This window comes from Branchiostoma belcheri, unplaced genomic scaffold, assembly GCF_001625305.1.
Source record: "Branchiostoma belcheri isolate BF01 breed outbred unplaced genomic scaffold, Haploidv18h27 scaffold15, whole genome shotgun sequence".
In the NCBI taxonomy this organism is placed as follows: domain Eukaryota; kingdom Metazoa; phylum Chordata; class Leptocardii; order Amphioxiformes; family Branchiostomatidae; genus Branchiostoma; species Branchiostoma belcheri.
Window position 1 is genome coordinate 1,175,127 of NW_017802935.1, and position 22,512 is coordinate 1,197,638.

At 42.9% G+C, this 22,512-nt stretch overlaps 2 protein-coding genes across 2 annotated transcripts in view; one reads left to right on the forward strand and one right to left on the reverse strand.

Moving 5' to 3' along the window:
* The first annotated feature begins 273 nt into the window (after positions 1-273).
* On the forward strand, positions 274-11,134 carry LOC109465173 (PAS domain-containing serine/threonine-protein kinase-like). Its single transcript, XM_019762318.1, has 13 exons — positions 274-406; positions 1,066-1,150; positions 1,760-1,917; positions 2,509-3,683; positions 4,004-4,071; positions 4,457-4,638; positions 5,387-5,527; positions 6,211-6,336; positions 7,366-7,557; positions 9,005-9,147; positions 9,926-10,059; positions 10,403-10,540; positions 11,010-11,134. Exons 1-13 carry the CDS (start codon positions 371-373, stop codon positions 11,132-11,134), a joined length of 2,703 nt encoding a protein of 900 aa, XP_019617877.1. The 5' UTR covers positions 274-370.
* Positions 11,135-13,086: 1,952 nt separating this feature from the next.
* The window catches only part of LOC109465174 (collagen alpha-1(XII) chain-like), a 25,375-nt gene continuing 15,949 nt past the window's right edge, over positions 13,087-22,512 (reverse strand). The window contains 11 exon segments of the mRNA XM_019762319.1: positions 13,087-13,456; positions 13,954-14,075; positions 14,660-14,719; positions 14,722-14,805; positions 15,499-15,675; positions 16,191-16,416; positions 17,254-17,429; positions 18,571-18,684; positions 19,737-19,829; positions 20,775-20,894; positions 22,407-22,509. Coding sequence (XP_019617878.1) covers positions 13,439-13,456; positions 13,954-14,075; positions 14,660-14,719; positions 14,722-14,805; positions 15,499-15,675; positions 16,191-16,416; positions 17,254-17,429; positions 18,571-18,684; positions 19,737-19,829; positions 20,775-20,894; positions 22,407-22,509 — 1,293 coding nt within the window. The 3' untranslated portion in view covers positions 13,087-13,438.

Consider the following 22,512-nt stretch of genomic DNA (forward strand, 5'->3'; position numbering starts at 1 on the left):
ATGCTCTTCCTAACGCCAACCCAAACCCTAGTAGGGCTCAGGAACCCTCTAACTGAGGGGGGAAATGTGTGTTAAGTGCCTTTCCCAAGGGCACAACGTCTGGGTGCATGTCCGGACCTGTCTGGGTCCAACCCTGGGGATTGAACCTGGGTCTTCTCGCTTGACAGTCGGACGCTCTATCCACTACACCATACAGACGCCACCACCGCCACCACGGCCACCGCCCAGATCTCAGTCAAAATGCTGATATCTTTAATGTTGTGTCCCTCAGGGTCTGCTAGTGGACTGTGATGAGGAGTTCTGCAGTCTGCTGGGTTACGGACAGCCAGCTGATCTACAGGGGTGCCAGGTTCTGAACTTACTGCCTGGCATGGCCATACCCACTGCCAGTACTATCAAAAACAAGGTAAGGTCTGGTTGAAGCACCTATTAGGCCACACCAATTTAATTTCTTGGTTAACGGATTTTTCTACAAAAATAATGGAGCGGGCGAAAAAAAATAAAAGATAAAAACAGGCCTAGGCATCCTATTATGGCCCAAAAGGGTACGATAGGAGCCATGAAGTCAACACACCAGGCTGGTTAAAAATTTAAACAATGAATTTTGAACTTTTAATGATACCACTGCATTGAAAGATGGAATGACTGTAACAAGTAGTAAAAAAAGGACTGTTTTGAACTGTTCAGGACAAAATATGAGCATTTTGCAGTTGATTATTAATTTTTATTTTTATTTGCAAATCAGAAAAAAATGAAGCGGCGAATCCGTTAACCAAGAAATTAAATTGGTGTGGCCTTAGCTCCGTTAACATGGATTCACCATTACTGGCATTAGGTCCAATTTTTTGTGTTGGCCATTAAAGTTCGAACTTGTTTCATAATGACTTCTACCAACACAGATGAACTTTTATTTTTAAATTAGTAAAGTATAGATTCCAGCAACCACCCACTAAAATGGTCAATGGCTTTGCAAAGTCACAGTGTAAAATCCCAAACATACAAAACCAGTAAGAGTCTTGCTTATATCAGCCTATGTATGTGCACTTACAAATTTACACTTTTCAGGATGTTCGTAAGCAGAGAATCACAGGCTGCACAAAAGACGGGAACAGTTTTCCTCTCAGTCTTCTCATAGATCAGGGGGACTCAAGTGAGTTCATTCCTTATATTTTTTAACATTGCAAACACAGAAGGATGGTGGCCTGTATGGTGTTCATATTACACAAGTACACAAAGTTTTGGTTATGTTCTGTTGGTTCGTGAAGAATGACAGAGATCAAAAGGAAATAAGAAGATGCAGTGAAAACAATCAAAATAAAGAATTTATCATTTGGTACACTCTGCTCTGTATGTTTAGTCAGTTTAACCTTTCTGACCACTCAGATTTCATAATGAAGGCAACTTTTTGGGGAGCTCAACTTTTTTTCTCATGCTCATATCAGTTTGGGGTTCCCAGAGGATGTCCGTCATATTTAAAATAGTATGGCCTAACGAAGTTTCTCCCCATTTCAGCTGCGGGTGCACCTTCCATGTACAGTGGTACAGTCTGGTTGCTACACCACTTCCTGAATTCCTCCACATATTGCCCACTTACTCTTCAGGCTTGACCAAGACCCCCCCCCCATCAATCCCTGTCAAAATCACCTTCCACGCACCAGCAAGCATCACTACATGGACAAACAGACACACAAACCCACAACTCAACCACCCAGAACAATACTTCCGTACGCAAAAGTAATAAAATTTCTCACCATTGCAGATAATGTGGACACCCCTGTTGCGTACAGTGGTACAGTCTGGGTGTTCACCAACATCAGCGGGATGATCACACTACAGGAGGACGGGACCATCTTCTCTGTAAACCACTACTTCGCTCTGGCTCTGTTCGGGTACCCCCAGGCTGACCTGGTCGGAAAGGTGAGTTACGAGTGTCCCCAAAAATCAGTTACTCAAGCAACTGGATATGATTTTTAGATGTATATATTACAGTTGCTTGAGTAACTGCTTTTTGGCATATCTTATTACCTGGATGTCTAACCTTCACCAACGTAGTAACAAGCGTGTTATGTTACGAGAAGAAAGAAACAGGCTTTTTGAAACACAATTTTCCTTGCTCTGACTATCAAGAAGACTTTTAAAAAATGCTAGGTGAAAAATGGGCACCTGACTTTGGTAGGGGAGGTAAAAGGGAGTGGAAGGAGTGCCGTTCCCTAGACATAGTGGATCAACAACCCGCCCTTACAGCCTCAAAAAGGCTGTAATAGGACCTTTCCCCAATGAAACTGAAACATTACACATGTAACTAACCTGTTTTCTTCTTTCCAGCCCATAGGTCTATATCACGAACCTTCTGCAAGACTTTGAACAGCATACAATGAGAAAAGAGTTCTGAAGTTTTTTGCAAGATCTTGCGGGGGGATGGATGGATATGGTGTATTTGTTTCTGAATCTTTGTGTACGCCATTTAGCTGCAGATTTACTGAGCTCTTTTCCTGATCTTCTTTCCAGCCTATCACAAACCTGATCCCAGACTTCGAGCGTCACGTAGACCTGATTGACACCAGCTCCATGCCTCTCCCTCCGTTCGATGAGAGCAGCGAAGACGAGATGTCCATGCCTGACATGTCCTCTACGGCAAAAAGCGACGCTCAGAAACTGTCAGACTCGCAAAATGACTCTGAAAACCTGAGAACAAAGCCTGAGGTAAAAAAGGCAGCACCCTTGGTCACAGAACTGTCACACGAACTCTCTAGTAAGTTAGACTCAAATTCACAGAAGGAAGAGAGTCCGTCAAAATGTTTAGAACAACCCCAAAGCAAGGAAGAAAGCAGTAGGTTGTCAGACAAAAAGAGGACAGAAGGTGTTGAAAAAGTGGTCACCCCAGAATGTGTTGAAAGTATTAATGTAAATAATGCAACAAAATTACAAAAGGTTGTATCCGATGGAGTTTGTAAAAAAACTAGTATTTCTGATACTGAGAAGCTTGAAAAGAGCCAACAGACTTGTTCAAGTGATCAGAAGGCAGATAACAATTCAGCTGTGCAGAGAATAGACAGCACAGCTGTTCCAGAGACAGCAGACAGCAGCTGTACTACACAGACAGCAGTGGACAGCAGTGCTGTCACCAAGGTCGCAGACCAGCTCAGTTCAATAACACTAGACAGCGGTGCAGCTGTGCAGGTCACAGATAGTACAGAGACAGCAAGAACAGAAAACAGTTCTTTGCAAAAAAGGGACAGTAACGATAGTGAGGGAGTGGACAATGCTAGTAAAAGCACTGAAAGCAGTGCAGAAGGCAGCAGCATTCTTAGCAGTGCTGTTGTTCAAGTAACCAACAGTAAACCCAGTTCGCAGATAACAGACAGCACCAATGTCACAAAGGAGACAACCGACAACACAGAAGTTAGAACAGACAGCAACCTACCCAATCAGGTTGAGGACTCTTCTGCTGTCACTGGTGACAGCAAACAGTCGTCAGGTAATTGTCAAAAAAGCAGCAGCAGTCCTGGTGTGCAGACAGCCAAGAGCTCAGTGGATCAGATAGCAGACAGTACAGACATTACAAGAACAGATGAGATGGCCCTGCAGTCGCCCGATGGCCACCAGGAGGTGGTTTCCATTAAGGCAGTGAGAAGCAGCACACCTAACCACCTGGGAGATTCTTCAACACACCCCTGGATTAGGTAAATGAATGGTTTATTACGGAGTCAAAAAAGGTGAAGCTTAAACCAACTCCAGTCATGCATAGACCACATTTTCAGTCCTGTCAATTTTTGAGGAGCAACCACTCCCAGTCACCACTGATTTTTGAGTGGTTGTTGAGGTAGTATCACATGTATGTATCGAGTAGGTAAATTTGTGCACATTAAATAGTCTGTGACAGGAGAATAACAAGTCAATATACATACTAGTAGCTAAAATGGTAACTGAGATTCAATGATGTTCAATATAAGTATTTTTTTTCTCGACATTTCAAAATTTAAAATGAATCTTAACCCTACAGCTCAGGACTGGACATGCAGGAAGGCAGCTATGTGGGCTACTGCAGGCACAGGAGCGGGGCCAAGCTGGGTCAGTTTTACTTTTACTCGGGTTCTTAATATTTTGTATGTATAGTTTCTTTTGATATGGGCCAGTTTCACCTGATTCAAGTACGTAAATAAAAGATTATAAAAAGTACTTCATTTCCCATATCAACTCATAGGTTTTGGATAAATACAACAGATTTATATTCTGTAAGTCACTGATGACGAGCAGTAGATGCCTGAAATGACTGGAGTAGCTAGAGTAACAGTTTGTCTTCTGAATTCCCCCGGTTGTCAGGCAGAAGTGACTCCGGTGAAGTGAGGTTGACCACCCCATGTAGCCTCTAGTTGGTATCTTCAACGCTTTCTTAATATGTATCTTATTACCTGGATGTCTAACCTTCATCAAAGTTTCTTCCTTCCCCCTTTAGGTATTTTGTTCCAGATGAAGCGGGTTGTCCTGGACTCCGGGAAGGAGCGATGGTGCATGTGGGTCTCACGGGACCCCGGGGACGAGATCCCCGCCCACTCTCATTCCCAGGTCAACTTCACCCTGGGGTCGTCCCACCTGACCAGCAGCCTGGAGGCCTCCGCTGTCAGTCTGGACAACAAGGTCTGTTATTATTCTGTTTACCAAAGGAAGCGGTAAACATATTGTTTTTGCTCAGTTACCTTTTGATTTGATTTGATATTTTCTTTTGTTGATGTCTTATAAGCCCATTTAGGCTTGGCGGCGTGTAGTCGTAAAACACAATGACAATGTTGTGCTTAATTTGTGTTGATTTAATTTATGTTATATTATCTTTTCTGTATCCTTGTTTGCATTATATTCTTGTTTATTTATTATGGGCTCTCTTGGAAATCAGCCCTGCGGGGCAGAAGAGACTACCCATACGTTGTTAAGATAAATAAATAAATAAATAAATGGCAATGAAGTGGGGCTAAATGCACTGTGTTAGTTTCAAATAAAGATTAGGAAGACAATCATGCTATGTTCTATATCTATAAGCTTTTAAATTAGACGTTTCATCTCTTCTTGAGACATTTGTAGACAAATTTACAGAGTTTTTCTAATACATCATACTTTAACTGAAGACATTGATAAACTGTTGCTTTCTTCCGAGAACTCCATTATTATACTCTTGCCCACTCCGACTGTTTTTATCTTAGCCCATTTTGGAGGCATTGCGTTAATCTTGTCTTTTAAGTTAGTTAATTAGATAGAAGTATTTTAGGTACTCAGTCCTTTATTTTGTACCTTATATTCCTGACGGGTATGTATGTCATATGGGCCAAGTGCCTGAAATAAATTTTAGATAAAAATGAAATAATAAATTTTCATTCACTCATCCTTTCACCAGGCGCTGACGTCCACAGCAGATGCGGAGCACGAGACGGCCGCGGCAGGGCACTACGACCAGCGTTACAGAACACACCAGTGCATCGGGAAGGGGGCCTTCGGGTTTGTGAAGGTGGCAGAGAGGAGGAAGGATGGGGAACAGGTTTGTTTGTACTATCATGAAAGTTCATCTGTGTTGGTAGTTTCATGTTTAAAGTTTAAACTTTTGATCCAACACAAAGAAATCTCTCACCTAGAGCTTTCAACCAGTCACTCTGGTCTTCCTCAGTAGACTGACCCAGTGAGGCTTGTCACGTGAAGTCTACTGAGGAAGACCAGAGTGACTGGTTGAAAACTCTAGGTGAGAGATTTCTTTGTGTTGGATCAAAAGTTTTAACTTTAAACAGGTTTGTTTGTATCGCATAACCGGTAAACCGCCGTTAGGCCTAACACACCAGTTTTGTACAAGTCATGTAAATACAAGCTGCGTAATACTGTAAGGTTTGAACCACTCACACCGAGAAGATCCCCTACTCTTTTCGATAAGTGCAGTGGGTTCTTTGACATGTGTGGGGTGTAAGTTGACCACTCTGTATTAGCTCAGTAACTAGAACACTCTCTATTAGCCTAGTATAGTACCCCTGTATGTTCCTTATGTATGTATGTATATTGTCTAAGTCAAGTAGTGTATCTTTTGTCTCCACTTTTCTACATACGCTTGTTATATGTCTGTTAAGTCTTGACCTGTACTTAGCCCGTCGCGGCATGAATGTACAACAAAGGTATTTTGTCATCATTATAAGGGCAAACCTAAATTTAAGCCCTTCTTTCTTTATTCTTCTGTAGGTTGTTGTGAAGTTTATCCGTAAGGCGAAGGTTCTGGAGGAGAGCTGGGTGGAAGACTCCAGTCTAGGGCGGGTTCCCCTGGAGATATCTCTGCTGGCCAAACTGGACCACCCCAACATTGTCACGGTATGCCGATTTGAGTATTTCATCTCTCTTTCTCTCTCTCTCTCTCTCTCTCTCTCTCTCTCTCTCTCTCTGTCCCTCTCTCTCTCTCTGTTTTTCATGATTGAACAAACCATCAAACAAGCATGACTTCCTCTACATACCATTAGATTTACCATTCAGTGGACTGTTTGGTTTTGGTTGATGTTGCCAGTTTGTACCTCTGTTTCTCTTGACTTATTGGCCATCTTTTCTGTATCTTCTTCTGGTATCTAATAAGCCAACTCATTTAAACTCAGCTGTGAAAGATACATATATGGTGTCTGTATACATGTACATGTAGGATTAGCCCTGACTTATTCATAGTACTTCCAAGATGATACAAAAAAAATCAGAGATGTGAGACTTCCGGGAAGTATTTTGGGTTTAAGTGACCTTCATGTTGACAGGTTGTAGACCTGTTGATGGGGTACCCTTACCTTACCTGGGCCCTTGGCCTCGCGTGGAGCATAGGCCACCGACGATTTCCCTCAATCTAGCTCGATTCTGGGCCTCTCTCTCAATGTCCGTCCAGCACATTCCCAGTTCAGTCAGCTCCCTCTCCGTGTCTCGCCTCCCAGAGTTTCTGGGGCGGCCCCTCCTTCTTTTCCCTCTGGGGTTCCAGGTCAGGGCCTGCCTGGTGGTGCTGACAGCTGGCTTTCTGACGGTATGCCAGATCCAGCTCCGCTTACTTCTCAGGATCTGTATGGCAGCCGGCTCCTGTCCCGCCCTGCTCCACAGTTCTTCATTTCGGATCTTCTCTGACTATCTGTTGATGGGGTGGTATGATTTAATTCAATCGGGCATTACACATCCTGAATTCATCCACATACCGGCCACAATTATCCCCTTAACCATGTACCTGTACCGTATATCCTGTATTTTCTTTTGGCATCTTATAAGCCCACACCGGCTTGCCACATTAAGCGCAAGACAATCATGTCAATAAAGCTTCATTTATTCATCCTTTCATTAACCTATTCATTCATTCCTTCCTTCATTCCCCCACCGCAGATGTTGGAGGCGTTTGAGAACGAGGAGTTTTTCCAGGTTGTGATGGAGAAGCACGGCGGGGGGATGGACCTGTTCGAGTTCATCGACCGCCGGCCTCACCTGGACGAACCGCTGGCCAGCTACATCTTCCGCCAGCTGGCAGACGCTACAGACTACCTGCACAAGCTGGGCATCCTGCACAGGGACATCAAGGTGTGTTTGTTTGTTTGTTTGTTTGTTTGTTTGTTTGTTTGTTTGTTTGTTTAATGTCCTGTCCCTGGCCAGCTACATCTTCTGCCAGCTGGCAGAAGCTACGGACTACCTGCACAAGCTCGGCATTCTGCACAGGGACATCAAGGTACAGCTGTTTTCTAGTAGGCTTTCTTAAACCTGTTAAGGCCACACCGATTTAATTTTATGGATGACATCCTCTGAAGACCCCCAAACTAGTGCGCGCGGGCGAAAAAAAATTAAAATCCGGCCAAAAATAAAAATGCTACAAAACCACAGGAATACAAACCTGGTATTGTGAATTTGGCGCATTACATAGCGACGTATACGACAGGCCGACACATGCTGGATTTTTGCGGAATATATGAATCGACACTGCTGTACGTACATGTATGTACTGAGTTCTTGAGTCTTGGAGCTTCGGTAGCCTGGCTGCCGTCAACCAGAGTTATCACCACCATGCACTACCCAGGCCTAAAGCCAGGCCAGAGCCTCGGAATACGTGTATCTTTTTTTTTTTTTTTTTTGAGATCGGGCGAAAATCAATGCGCGCGCGGATGTCATCCATAAAATTAAATCGGTGTGGTCTAAGTGCCTGAGGAATTATTGTGTCCTGTACACACCACGTACACGTAACATGCATACAGCACTATTCTAACAGCCCGTCCACTTTTAAAGCCCCTAGAAGCTTGATGGCCAACACAGTCAGGACTCAGGAGAATTGGGAACATCTTATCCTGTTGATTAGTGCTTGTGTACCAACATGGACCTGTTATTATCAGACTGAGAACTGTCAGCCTGAGAACCATCGTGTTGGAGGATGCGATGACTGGTTTCCATGGTGACAGAGAATTAGGAGCTCCTGTTGGTCATTCTGGAAATGGTTCTCTTGAGTTAGAGGTGTATTGCCACGCTGAGCTCTCAGGGAGGAGGCCCATCAGCCCCAGATAGGACAGTGAGAGAATGTGTAACACAGGCTACATGTATGTTAGAGGTGTATAGCAACAAGCTCTTGAGGAGGAGGAACAATCAACCCCGGGCAGTGAGAGATTGTGTAACACAGGGTACACTTAAGCCAGGGTACATTTAAACCAAGAAGAATCATTTCTCAAATGTTTTTGTCTCCAACAGGATGAGAACATCATCCTGAATGAGCAGTTCTGGATAAAGCTGATTGACTTCGGCTCCGCTGCCTACACCCTGACAGTGAGAGATTGTGGCTACACAAAGCATATTTTTTAAACCAAGAAGAATAATTTCTTAACATTTGTCTCCACCAGGATGAGAACATCATCCTTAACGAGCAGTTCTGGATCAAGCTGATTGACTTCGGCTCCGCTGCCTACACCCTGACAGTGAGAGATTGTGGCTACACAAAGCATATTTTTTAAACCAAGAAGAATAATTTCTTAACATTTGTCTCCACCAGGATGAGAACATCATCCTGAATGAGCAGTTCTGGATCAAGCTGATTGACTTCGGCTCGGCTGCCTACATGGAGGAGAACAAGATGTTTGCCACCTTCTGTGGGACCATGGAGTACTGCTCACCTGAGGTGCTGATGGGGAACTGGTAAGTTAGCATCTCAACACTGGTCTCTTCTGCATATCCAAAGCTGAACTTAGCCTGCATGCCAGCCTTTTTACATGTAGCTTCAATACGCTTTCTCAATTGCTTCCCTGGGTACCAGCGCTAAAAAGGCTGCCATCTAGGCTAAGCAGTGTTTTGATTTTGTTTTGAGTGTGAGTGTGATACCAGTAGTATCTTATAAATCTGCATTTCTCCTCTGGTCTCTCAGTCACTGACGAAAGCTAGTGGATACTAGCTGAAACGTCTGACGTTTTCAAAATCATATCCAGTTGCTTGAGTAACTGCTTTTTGGCGTATCGTATTACCTGGATGTCTAACCTTCATCGACATACCAGTAGTAGTCCATACCATATCGTAGTTAAGCCACATTTTCTGTTTGTCATCCTAACAAGTTGTGTATATGTTATTAACAAAGATCTAAGGCAGCCTTTTGGTAGACAGCTGAACTTTGCAGGACACATGCAGGACACCTATCCCAAGAATGCCCTCGGTGTACAATTTTATTGTATGATTGATCGTACTACGTACATTTGTACATGTACATGTATGTGACTGAGCCCTCAGTCAATCTGAACTAAAACCCCCATTTTGATGCAAGTTTAACCGTAATTTTCAACACAAGAATTTAGACTTACCTAAAGATTCAACTGCACAACTCCAGTCTTTGTCAAGGAAATTACAGTTTAAACTTGCTTCATAATGACATCTACCAACACAGATGAACTTTCAAGATATAACAACCCCATTTGCTTTACTGCAGGTACCGAGGTCCAGAGTTGGAGATGTGGTCCATCGGGATCACCCTGTACACACTCATCTTCGGGGAGAACCCGTTCTACGACGTAGAGGAAACCATCCGTGCTGTGCTCAGCCCTCCGTTTGAAGTGTCTCCTGGTATGTACATGTACATGATTGTCTAAACTTACTAGTATTGTATGTTTAGTGGGTGATGGATTGTCTAGTAGTACTGAACAGGTAACTCCTTTAAATTACTAGACTGCATTTACTTTTGCAGTGGTCAAAGGAGGTTTACATGGTGTTTGAAATTTGCAGTTAAAATTGGTTTTTGTTGATGTGTCTTATGTTGTGCGCCTATATTTTCGGTGTGGTGTGCATAGTCCAGTGGTTAGCGAACCTACCTCTGGAACAAGAGTTTGGGAATTTGAATCCCAGCTGTTGTCGCTCTCCCAACATGCACACACTACTGGAAAGGGTCATTGTTGTGTCTTTCTTTCAGAGCTGATAGACCTGATCTCGTGGTTGCTGCACCCTTCCCCCACCTACCGCTGCACCATGGACCAGTTGATGGACCATGACTGGCTCCACCAGCCCTGCAACCCACAGGAGTACAGCTGGCAACATGTTCTACCAGACGGTATAAACTTAACTCCCTTACAAACTAACCCACATGTCCTGCCAGATGGTAGTGTGTGTGTGTACATGTGTTTGTGTGTGTGTGTGTGTGCGTGCGTGTGTGCGTGCGTGCGTGTATGTGTGCGCGCGTGTGTGTGTACATTGTACATGTGTGCGTGTGTGTGTTTGTGTGTGTACATGTGTGTGTGTGTACATGTGTTTGTGTGTGTGCACACGTAGAGGCCCGCATGTGTGTGTGCATGCATACGTGCATGCGTATGTGTGCACAGGCGTGTGTGTGTGTGTATATATGTGTGTGTGCGTGTGTGTGTTAGGTTAGGTGTGTTTCATTTGTTCTGGACATGCTATGGTCTTGTTTAAATCATTGAATAAGTCTGTATTCTATTCCGTTTCTAGCATAGCGATTTACATAACGTAAGATGATATCAAATATAGGTAAGTTGATAATCCTCTATCTCTTTGCTGTACAGAGGAGGGCCACCCAGAGGAAGGCATGGTGCCCCTGGGGAGTGACAGCGAATCGGAGGTGGAGGAGCTTCAGCAGCAGCTGCAGAGATGTCTCAACGACAAGGCAGGCTTGAACATGTCCATCTAACAACACACTGACAAGTCAGGCTTGAACATGTCCATCTGATTATCACCAGTGATAACACACAGACCAACAAGGCAGGCTTGAACATGTCCATCTGAGAACACACCAACAAGGCAGGCATGAACATGTCCATCTACATGTAACAATAGACAAGGCAGGCATGAACATGTCCATCTGACATCCTACTCAAACACATTCACATATATGGTGACAGGAGTCTAAATTCCTACTACTATAAAATTGCAACATGATGTAACCCAACACCAGTTACCATGGTGCCAGCCGTCTGGTTCAGTCAGGTCAGAGGTCACTGTTTGGAGAAGAAGAGGAAACGTAGCAAAAACAATATATTTTCCTTCGGTAAATGTAATGAAGGACTTTTACACTTACAGAGGGGAATGTAATTTATCTTTCTAGCCCATCTAGATTTTTAAAATAGAAATATACGAAGGTGAGATCTTTGTGCCTTTAGAGTTATCTAATATATAGCTTAAGTCATGACCTTATGTCTCACAAGTGGTGAAGAGGATAGTATTTAGCTACATAGGAGCTTGAAGTTGAAGTTGGCCTGGATTGCTGCATTAGCCATTGATTAATTGTGACTGATAAAAGTGGCATGTTGCTTTGAAGACCCTTCTCATCAGTATTACTACAGTTTATGAAAGCCATTACATTTTATTTAGTTTTTTGTCTGTAAACTAATTTGAATCAATTGAATGTGTGATTTGAATGTACTTCTAAGTTGGTCTTTACAATTCTCCATCCATCCATGTGTGAGCGAAGCAGCTTTTCTTTTCTAAAACTCATGAATGCCTCAGATAGGATACAGAATTGAATTTGTGTGTGAATTACTTTTTATAATTTTCTCTGTGCAGTTTCCTTCGCAGTACTTGAATGAATTGTTGCTCATTTTGTCATAATGATTCCATTTGGTTTGTTTGTGATGTTATGAGTTGAATAATTTATAAGTTCTTTGGTATGATTTTAAAATGTATTTTTGTGTGTGCCCAGCATTACATATTAGGTATCATAACAAGTAGAATACTGTACTATGTTTGTTTGTTTGTTTGTTTGTTTGTTTGTTTGTTTGTTAGGACTGAAGTCTGAAATGCCCATGGCCAGTATCAAATTATGTAAGGAATTCAAAGCTATCAGCAATGCATCAATACTGTCATCTACAATATTTACAACTTAATTGGTAATAGTTAGATTTGAAGAAGATACCAAACACCTAACAATGGGACCAACTGTATACAGTTTAGAATGTATACTACAAACAACATTTTAAGGACCAGTAGTCAGTAATTCATCCTTTAATGTGCTTCAGCCTTGTGCTGATCTCCAATCGAAGTCAGTTTATTATAGTATTGGGGTAAAGATCGTGATCTTAACGACATATATTTAATGTGTGCATTAAGGCTACACCAATTTAATTTCTTGGTTAACGGATTTTTCTAGAAAAATAATGGAGCGGGCGGGCGAAACAAAAATAAAAAATAAAAACAGGCCTAGGCATCCTATTATGACCCAAAATGGTACGGTATAGGAGCCATGAAGTCAACACACCAGGCTGGTTCAAAATTTAAACAATGAATTTTGAACTTTGAATGATACCACTGCATTGGAACATGGAATAACTGTAACAACTAGGAAGAAAAGGACTGTTTTCAACTGTTCAGGGCTAAATATGAGCATTTTGCAGTTGATTCTGAATTTTTATTTTTATTTGAAAATCAGAAAAAAATGAAGCAGGCGAATCCGTTAACCAAGAAATTAAATTGGTGTGGCCTAAACAATTGAGATACTTGGTAGCAACAGTCAGTCTACATCAAAAGAGTAGCCCTATTGGTTGCATTTTGTTGCTTGTAAAAAAAAACATTGTGTAAATGCAATTTTAGTGTTTGCATCTTTGTGTATGATGTACTTCCACGTGAAAAAAACTACATGCTGCACTGTGTCTTTTTCAAGACTGGGTTGTTTATTTTCTCAATCAAGAAAAACAATCTGGTGTACAATTTGCATCCCCAAACTAGACAGGGGGAGTCAATGTGAACAATGTAGATAACTACAACACTTGCTACAATCCAAAAACGGACACAGAATATTATTCATTTCATGTTTATTTAATATTTTACGATGTGAGGGTAACCTCATACAGCATAGTGTTGATTTCCAAGGGGGTACTGGAATTTATTCTCAGTTCGACTGGGTGATCGTAATCTCTGGAAAATTGGTGTTTATTCTATCACCAGTTGTTGTAGAAGGTCACATTAGATCATGTATGAAACTGGGTGACGTGATGACACACTAGGCACTGCCGTTGACCTGGAGAGAGAAAGAGAGACTAGTTTATTTGTGCCTTACAAAAAGTACACACAAAAGCCTGCAAGCAGCCATATTTGGCTAAATTGGGAAGGCTTTAAAACACAACACAAAATTCGCTTATAGATTAGCTATTTGATAAAGATTCTTTACATTTGATAGCAAAACTATTCGTTACATATCTAAGTTTACATTAAAAATTAAAAAAAGTAAATTAAAAACGTTAAAAATACAATAATGCAATATAAAAACAATTGAATGTTTCTTACAAGTTAACATTACAGAAATAGTCTAGGGGTATAATATGCAGGGTTGTATATGTGAAACTGATGAAGTGAATCATTTTTCACCATTCAAAAGCTTAAAACAGTACGGCAGAGTAGTGTTCAAGAAACGGGACGTTCTACACCTAAACTGGCTTATGTCGTGCGAATTTCTGAGCTTTCTGCCATGTACATCAACCCGGCGTGAGGGTAGCCAAGAGACAAAGTCGGACTCACCTTGGACTTGGTGAGCTGCTTCATCTTGAAGGTGAACATCATGGCGGCCAGGAAGATGACCCCCACGGTCACACCCACGACGGCAAGCAGGCCCTGGCTGCTCACCATCACACGGATCTCGGCTGAGGGAGAGATAAAACCCTTAAAATTCTATTGTTGAAACGAAAATTACTAAATTTAGGCAAAAAAATGAACCCGTTGCCGTGCCCACGGCAAAATAAAGAATTATTATCTTATTCTACTAATACGAATTGTTGCCAGCAATATGTTAGGAAAAGTCACCAAGTTTGGTGGTTCTAGCGCAAGCTGTTCAGACGCTATCCGACATCAAAGTTGGCGCGGGCACTTTTAGCCCCCCCCCTCCGGTCTAGATAGGGTTTTAAGGGTGATACAAATCTATCGTTGAAGAGGTTCATCAGTCACGGAGAATTAACACTTGGTAGAAATTCTTCGATCAGTGACTGTATTTTGTAAGGTAAATCACGTACCTCCAAAAAAGTGTTCTCGCGAGACTAGGTCATTCCGTAATCAACACCGAAAATTTGGAGGTACGTGATTTACCTTACAAAAATACAGTCACTGATCGCAAGAATTTCTACTAACTGATACAAATCTAATTCTGTCTGCAATACAGATACGCTCAGCGACTGATGATAGTACAAAAGGGGTCTAAGAAAGTGATGGCGTTGCCCCTGGTGACGGTTACCTGGGCGACGGAGGGTGATGGGCACGTCGGCGCTCCTCCTGCTCCTGCTGACCTCGCGTGCCCTGTCTGGGAGTAACAGGTAGACAGGGCGTTCTGCACGCACGTCTGGTACTGAAGCACGGGCAGCTCACACTGGTCAGTCGCATCTACACAGGGACAGGACAACTGTGTGTTAGTGTTAGGGACATGACAACTGTGTGTTAGTGTTAGGGACAGGACAACTGTGTGTTAGTGTTAGTGTTAGGGACAGGGCAACTGTGTGTTAGTGTTAGGGACAGGACAACTGTGTGTTAGTGTTAGGGACAGGACAACTGTGTGTTAGTGTTAGTGTTAGGGACAGGACAACTGTGTGTTAGTGTTAGGGACAGATGTTTGTTGACCTTAGACTTAAAAGTCTAATTTGAATGTGGGATTCTGTTCAGTGTTCACGCTATCTGGCTGAACTCCATCCTGTAGGTTTCACGTCCTTAGCAGAATCATATATATGGGATGGCAAAAAGACCGGCTGGGAATAACTTGTCTATGTCTATAAGCAAGTTGTTGTTACAGGCTCCAGCTGTCCTTTCTCCATAGGGCCATAGCCCTATACAACAAAGAACTGTCACATCACTAGTTTTATCTTTCCTAAACCTCATCTGTATAAAGTTTTTTTGCTTGGTACAATGAGGTATATGAGGTACTTGGTATATGAGGGATTGTATATATCGCTTGTCCTGCCTATTGTAACTTTTTTTTCTGTACGCAAACTCTTTCAATTCAGGGATTATCATCCCTGCTGCAAGGTTTGCTTTTTGGTGTGTGTTGAAATAAATAAATAATTTTTAAAAAAAGGTACGTACGGGTGCAGACGGTGGCGGTGATCGCGTCCATCTGGGCGTCCAGGGCGTCGAAGTCGGCCACGGTGGTGACGTACTGCGAGGTGCTGGCGATCTGGTTCAGCTCGGCCTGGTCCACGTTCCCGCCCACTCCGATGGCGTACATGGTGATGCCCAGGTTCTGAGCTGCCTGGGACGGGGCTGGTATAAAGCAAGAACGAAGACAAATCATGAAAGGAATTAAAACTAGAAAGGTAACATTTGCAAAGCTCCACATGGGTACTCACATTGGTACAACTTTAAAACGATGCAACTCACTCAGATTTACATTGGAGATACCAAGCGCTGCTATAGCTCTGCTTGACTGTTTCTAACAGTCAATTAGATATAGGAGTCCAAATACTACGTACGTGTTAATGGGCCTAAATTCTCCTCCTAGCTCTGATTGGCGATGTTTTTTCCGCCAATGAGATATAGGAGGATACCACGCAATCTTATCTTTCAAATAGCTTTGTTAGCATTTAATTTAACATATAAATGTCTTGGGGTGGCGGGACTACGGCGCACAGATATGTCAACTTTGTATATTTAAATGTTAATTGTACTTTTTTGTTGTGTGGCGCTGTTAATATAAGTTGTAAACTTGAGTGCAGCGCCACACTGTCCTTTGTTATGTTTTCATGTTTTGATGAATAAAAAAATTAACATTGTTTTACCCGCCACGTCGTCGCTGGACTGCCCGTCGGTGACCACGATGGCGATTTTCTGGACGTTGGGTCTGAACTGGCTGAAGTCCTTCATGTAGGTTATGGCGGCCCCCGTCAGCGTGCCGCCGCCCATGTACACGATGTTGTCGATGGCGTTCAGCACCGCGGCCTTGGTGTAGTGCGCGTTCAGCGAGAACTCCTCCTGTACCGTGGAACTGTACTGGATCACTCCAACCTGCATGAGAACAAGAAAGAACCGTTTTCAGAAGATTTTGTTTGTTTGTTTGTTTGTTTGTTTGTTTGTTTGTTTGTTGTGGTGTAGTGCGCGTTCAGGGAAAACTCCTCCTGTACCGTGGAGCTGTACTGGATCACTCCAACCTGCATGAGAACAAGAAAGAACCGTTTTCAGAAGATTTTGTTTGTTTGTTTGTTTGTTTGTTTGTTTGTTTGTTTGTTTGTCTTTATGGCGTTCAGGGAAAACTCCTCCTGTACCGTGGAGCTGTACTGGATCACCCCGACCTGCATGAGGACAAGAAAGAAGTTTGTTTGTTTGTTTGTTGTTGTGGTGTAGTGCGCGTTCAGGGAGAACATTTCCTGTACCGTCGAGCTGTACAGGATCACTCCAACCTGAGGGAAAAATTATTTCTCACGATCAGTATCGGACTTGACAATGGTAGTAAAGAACAATAAAACAATGTCTGTATCCGAAATTACCGATTTGACTCTTATTTACTATGTTTTTTAAAATCAGCTACTGTTTACAAAGTAAACATTACCCGACTTTACTGGCATTTGCTACCATCGGTAAATCCTACTTTTTTCGTGCAGTTTCTTCTTCTTCTTCTTCCGGTAATGTCCAACTGCCGATACCGGCAATAATTGACATGTCTCGGGTCGAAGGTCACCAGCACAACTGAGGCTAGGCCGGACTGGACACCCTCGAGATCGAGACAAAGGTGGCCAGAGACGGGGATTGGACAGTGTCTGTGGGCAGGGCGTGCCAATCACGAATTGTACGGGGGAACAAAGGAGTAGTGTTTGTAGTTCGTACGACACCTAGTTGTGTGCCTACCTTAGTATCCGTTGCGCTGATGGGAAACTGCGACACGACGTTCTTCATGAAGGTCTTGACTTTCTCGAACTCGGAGGCGCCGACGCTGCCGGACCCGTCCACCACGAACACCAGGTCCACAGGCACGTTACAGTCGGGGTTGGCAGGGTCGATCACTGGGTTCACGGTCAGTTGGGCTGCAGGCAACAAAGGCGCGGTTTCAATTTATCTATTTAGGCTATGTTGATTTGATTATATGGATGACATCCGCACGCGCATGAATTTTCGGCCGTTTCCAAAAAAAAAAGTTTCCAACCACACTTTAAATTGTACAAAACAGTTGCAAAATGAGCAAATATATACCGAAAGTTGCAAAAAAAAATATTTGAAAACGATTCCAACGTCGTAGAATGCCAAAATCAAACAAGAAACTAAAATGCAAAGAAATGAATTTAAAGAGTAGATTATTCGCCATACCATACTCTGTGTCATTTGTTAGACCTTCATAACAACGTAGATTTTATGAAAGCAACTTTTTTTTTGCAATACGTTTTTTTTATTCGCACGCGCGAATCAGTTTTGGGGTTCCCAGAGGATGTCATCCATATAATCAAATCAACATGGCCTTAATAACCAGCAGTGATACTCAGGTACAAACCAGCAGTGATACTCAGGTACATCACGTACGGTACCATCAACTTAGTCTGGAACCAATTCCAACGTAGAGATAGATTGCAGCTGTTTTTCTTTTTATTTTATTCAGAAAAACAGTAATGAATACAAATGAAAGGAAACATACAAAGTGACGGTTCGGCTCAGCGTATTTTCACGCAGCCACTTTTACAATGAAAAATAAATGAACGTATTTTACACTTTTGAAAAGTGTGGATTCATAAGAGACCTAATTGTTAATTTTTCGTTGATGCAAACAGCCCGGCCGGGCCCCGGTTTCTAAATGTGACCTCAGCATAACGCAAACTACGATCTTCTGAATGTTACTGAAGTTTATGGGGTAAATGTGACTGTCGTTTAGACTAACTTGTTCCTGGTGCGGCGGAGGCGGCGGGGTCTCTCGCCCAGTTCAAATCTGAACTGGCGAGGACCCTGCTGCATTGAGCCACCCCATCATGTCTTGTATATATGTAAATATTACTTACGCACTAATGCACTTGCCCCGTCTTTAGCACACATAAAATCAGTTGTTTTATGTTCCCTTCTGGGTTATCTCTTTTTTTCCCTTTGTTTTTTATGTACCGGGTCACAGTTGTAACTAACAAAGCGCAACAGCTGCCAATAATCCTACACTGTAGGGCTGGGCAGAAATGAAGAAGAACTTACTGCAGACACCACAGAAAGCGTGGCAGGCGGCCTGTACATAGTCCACTGAGCAGGAGTCTACGGTGGGCCAGCCGGGGTTCGCTCCGCACAGGGTGCTGGAATCCGCGCACACGTCTGGGGGAAAGGAAACACAACACATGTCTTACTACAAGTTCATTTTGTTCAAAGCACATTGAAAATTAATTTCACTTAGTTATGGAATGCACCAAATATGATGTTTTACGTAATAAGCTATTTATATTTCTCGAATCAAGTACAACAGATTTCAAGAGTCTCGATGCTATAGACATATTTGAATATATCTTTACATGTAATGATTCCCACAATGCAAAAATAGGTAAATATATAAAAGATTGTTTTGCTATAAGAAAAATACCAAAACGCGTGATTACCCCCACTCGATTGTAACACATTATCAAAGACTTGTGCTAGCTCTAATTGTTTGAGTAATTAGGACATGTTACGTTTTATTCTACATTAGGTCTTATTGAACACATTCATTTTATTGTTTTTTGTTGTTGTTTGTACTTTGCCATACATTGTACCATGTACAACTGTCGTGCAATAAAGTTCTTCTTCTTCTTTTACAAAATCTCTATCTATCAAGGACAAACAGTAGTGCTCACACTGTACGAAAAGTCGGATTTATCAATGTTCAATAAACCTAACCCGACTAAACTGGCATTTACTACCCTTAACTTAAAACGTAGTTGAGTATCAGTGTCCAGTATGGTCCGGTGATTTGATTTGACTATGATTAGTGGCAACACAGATGAACTTCCATGATAAGATGTGGACTTTTTTAAAGCCAGTGCAATTTTTAGGGCTTGGAAACCCGATTTTTCAAAGTCAATATTCTGGTCACTTATCTACATAGCGAGTTGAAACCACACTGTCACAATGTATATTGACCCTCATGGAGCAAATCTACCCAAAATTCTGACGGAAAATGGTTAATGGAAGGGCCCTTGGTTTAGGGTACCTCCCTTAAAATAAAGGACTCATCTTAGGGCTTGTTTCTCCAGTTTTAAGTACCCAAAGTACTACATGATTAAAATGTGCTAATGTGACGCAGTATGTGTCAATATCATAAAGATTTCTTTATTAAGAATAATATTTCCAGTTTTGCTGCTCTGAAATCGCATTGGATGCCTTTAAAACCTTACCTGAGCAAGTCGGGCCATCCCAGCCGTCGGCACAGTGGCATGTGCAGGTGTTGGGGTCCACAATACCTCCGTTGGCGCAGGCCAGGGAACAGACTAGAGGAAGATAGCAGAAGGCGGTGTTAGCATTTCTACATCATGGTGCACAAACGAAAGAACCATGGCAATATATACATTTCATCGTTTACGAGATGTCATACATTACCTGTATGAATGTATCAACGAAGAATGAATTTTTAGACCAAATGCTCGCACAAACTTTAATTGTGTGCAGGAAAAACATGCCATTTATGTTGTAAAGAGGTAACACACTTATAGTCTAATCTGCGTATATGGAACTTGTAGAGCGGACCGTAAAGTAAAGACGTAGGTAAAGACGACGTGTAAGGTGCCGTGAAATTGCTCCGAGATGTTCTTAAAACCCTTGTCCTGCTGTGCGCAACATATGTCGCGCGGCACATACAGTACCATCTATATAACACCCTGTATAGGTACGATTTGGGGGTATTTCTCGTGCAACGCATCACACCGCAGCGAAACGCAACGAATGCGGAAGTAACTATGCCACTGCAGGGCAAAAAAAATTGGGGGTCTATGATCTAATTAAGACATGAAATTATTGAAAAATATTGTGCCAGGAATGCCAGCAGGACAAGGGTTAAAGGGGCTCAGTCCAACATTAGGTCCTGCTCGGGATTCGAACCCAGAACCTTTAGATTCTACTTCAATAGCCCTAACCACAAGACCAAGTTGCCACGTCGCCAAATACTTGGAAGAATGTATCTAAGCCCTTAAAAGTTCAGTCATGAGAAGCTCGAATTAGCGTGAAGACCGCTTTTCATTGAGGTCATGAGGGAAGAGGTAAGGGTCAGACAAAATAAATAACAAATATACAACGCAAATAAATAGCAAAGATCATAATAAATTCATACATCTGTTTTACGCATACATGGTACAAAATACGTACGCAAGAGTGAGAGCAGATACATGGTTTATAATAGGGTCCGTTCCTTTTTGTAAGCAAAGAATACTGCTAAGTACCTTCACAGGTGGGTCCCGTCCATGAGCCTTGACAGACACAGTCGCAGGTGTCCTCTCCCCAGAGGTTGGGATCGTCACCGCGGCTTCCACCGTTCTTACACTCGGGGTTGGTGGGGCAGGCTGGAAGGGGAAAACGGGTATGTTAGTTGCCATGCATTGTACAATGTACAATTCTCGTGCAAGAAAGTTATTCGGAAGATTCCTTGTTCATCGTTACTCTCCAAGCAGAGGTTGTGGGGGAATGATCGTTACCTTTTTATATATCATTTTTGGTCCTGACCCCCACCCCGTCGGTGGCTGCGGACCTTCTCTGGCTAATGGATACTGCCTGGCCAATTTGATACTGTCTTTTTTGCCACCGATAGGGATCTGCTTGGAGATTAGTTCTTCGTGTCTTATAATACTGATGATCCTTATTAACATGTTCCTGCCCACATGGGCCCAATGGGAGTTTACTTTGTAAACAGCATCGGACTTATCAATGGTAGTAATTTCATTTACTAACCATTAGTCCATTACTGTTCACAACGTAAACATTACCCAACTTAACTGAATATTTACTACCATTGGTAAATCCAGGTTTTTGTGCAGTGATGTGGGATGAGAATATACGTACAGCAGTGAGTGAGTGTGTGAGTGAGTGAGTGAGTGAGTGAGTGAGTGTTTGAGTGAGTGTTTGAGTGAGTGAGTGAGTGAGTGAGTGAGTGTGAGTGAGTGAGTGAGTGAGTGAGTGAGATTGAGTGAGTGTGAGTGAGTGAGTGAGTCAATGAGTCAATGAGTGAGTGAGTGAGTGAGTGAGTGAGTGAGTGAGTGAGTGAGTGAGTGAGTGAGTGAGTGAGTGAGTGAGTGAGTGAGTGAGTGAGTGAGTGAGTGAGTGAGTGAGTGAGTGAGTGAGTGAGTGAGTGAGTGAGTGAGTGAGTGAGTGAGTGAGTGAGTGAGTGAGTGAGTGAGTGAGTGAGTGAGTGAGTGAGTGAGTGAGTGAGTGAGTGAGTGAGTGAGTGAGTGAGTGAGTGAGTGAGTGAGTGAGTGAGTGAGTGAGTGAGTGAGTGAGTGAGTGAGTGAGTGAGTGAGTGAGTGAGTGAGTGAGTGAGTGAGTGAGTGAGTGAGTGAGTGAGTGAGTGAGTGAGTGAGTGAGTGAGTGAGTGAGTGAGTGAGTGAGTGAGTGAGTGAGTGAGTGAGTGAGTGAGTGAGTGAGTGAGTGAGTGAGTGAGTGAGTGAGTGAGTGAGTGAGTGAGTGAGTGAGTGAGTGAGTGAGTGAGTGAGTGAGTGAGTGAGTGAGTGAGTGAGTGAGTGAGTGAGTGAGTGAGTGAGTGAGTGAGTGAGTGAGTGAGTGAGTGAGAATATGGGATGAGAATATACGTACAGCAGTGAGTGAGTGTGTGAGTGAGTGAGTGAGTGAGTGAGTGAGTGAGTGAGTGTTTGAGTGAGTGAGTGTGAGTGAGTGAGTGAGTGAGTGAGTGAGTGAGATTGAGTGAGAGTGAGTGAGTGAGTGAGTGAGAGTGAGTGAGTGAGTGTGTGAGTGAGTGAGTGAGAGTGTGAGTGAGTGAGTGAGTGAGTGAGTCAATGAGTCAATGAGTGAGTGAGTGAGTGAGTGAGTGAGTGAGTGAGAATATGGGATGAGAATATACGTACCGCAGGTGCCGCAGAACTCGGGGCATGCGGCGAGCACGTAGCCCTCGGAGCAGAGGCTGATGTCGGGCCAGCCGGGGCTGTTCCCGCACAGGCTCACGGTGTTCTG

What these genes read in the sequence shown, in the direction of transcription:
- LOC109465173 (XM_019762318.1), top strand. Translation starts at nt 371, where the DNA reads ATGGCCATACCCACTGCCAGTACTATCAAAAACAAG. An exon ending in CTGTCAGTCTGGACAACAAG is followed by an intron (nt 4,639 to 5,386) that starts GTCTGTTATTAT and finishes TCCTTTCACCAG; the next exon opens with GCGCTGACGTCCACAGCAGA. An exon ending in TCCGTTTGAAGTGTCTCCTG is followed by an intron (nt 10,060 to 10,402) that starts GTATGTACATGT and finishes TCTTTCTTTCAG; the next exon opens with AGCTGATAGACCTGATCTCG.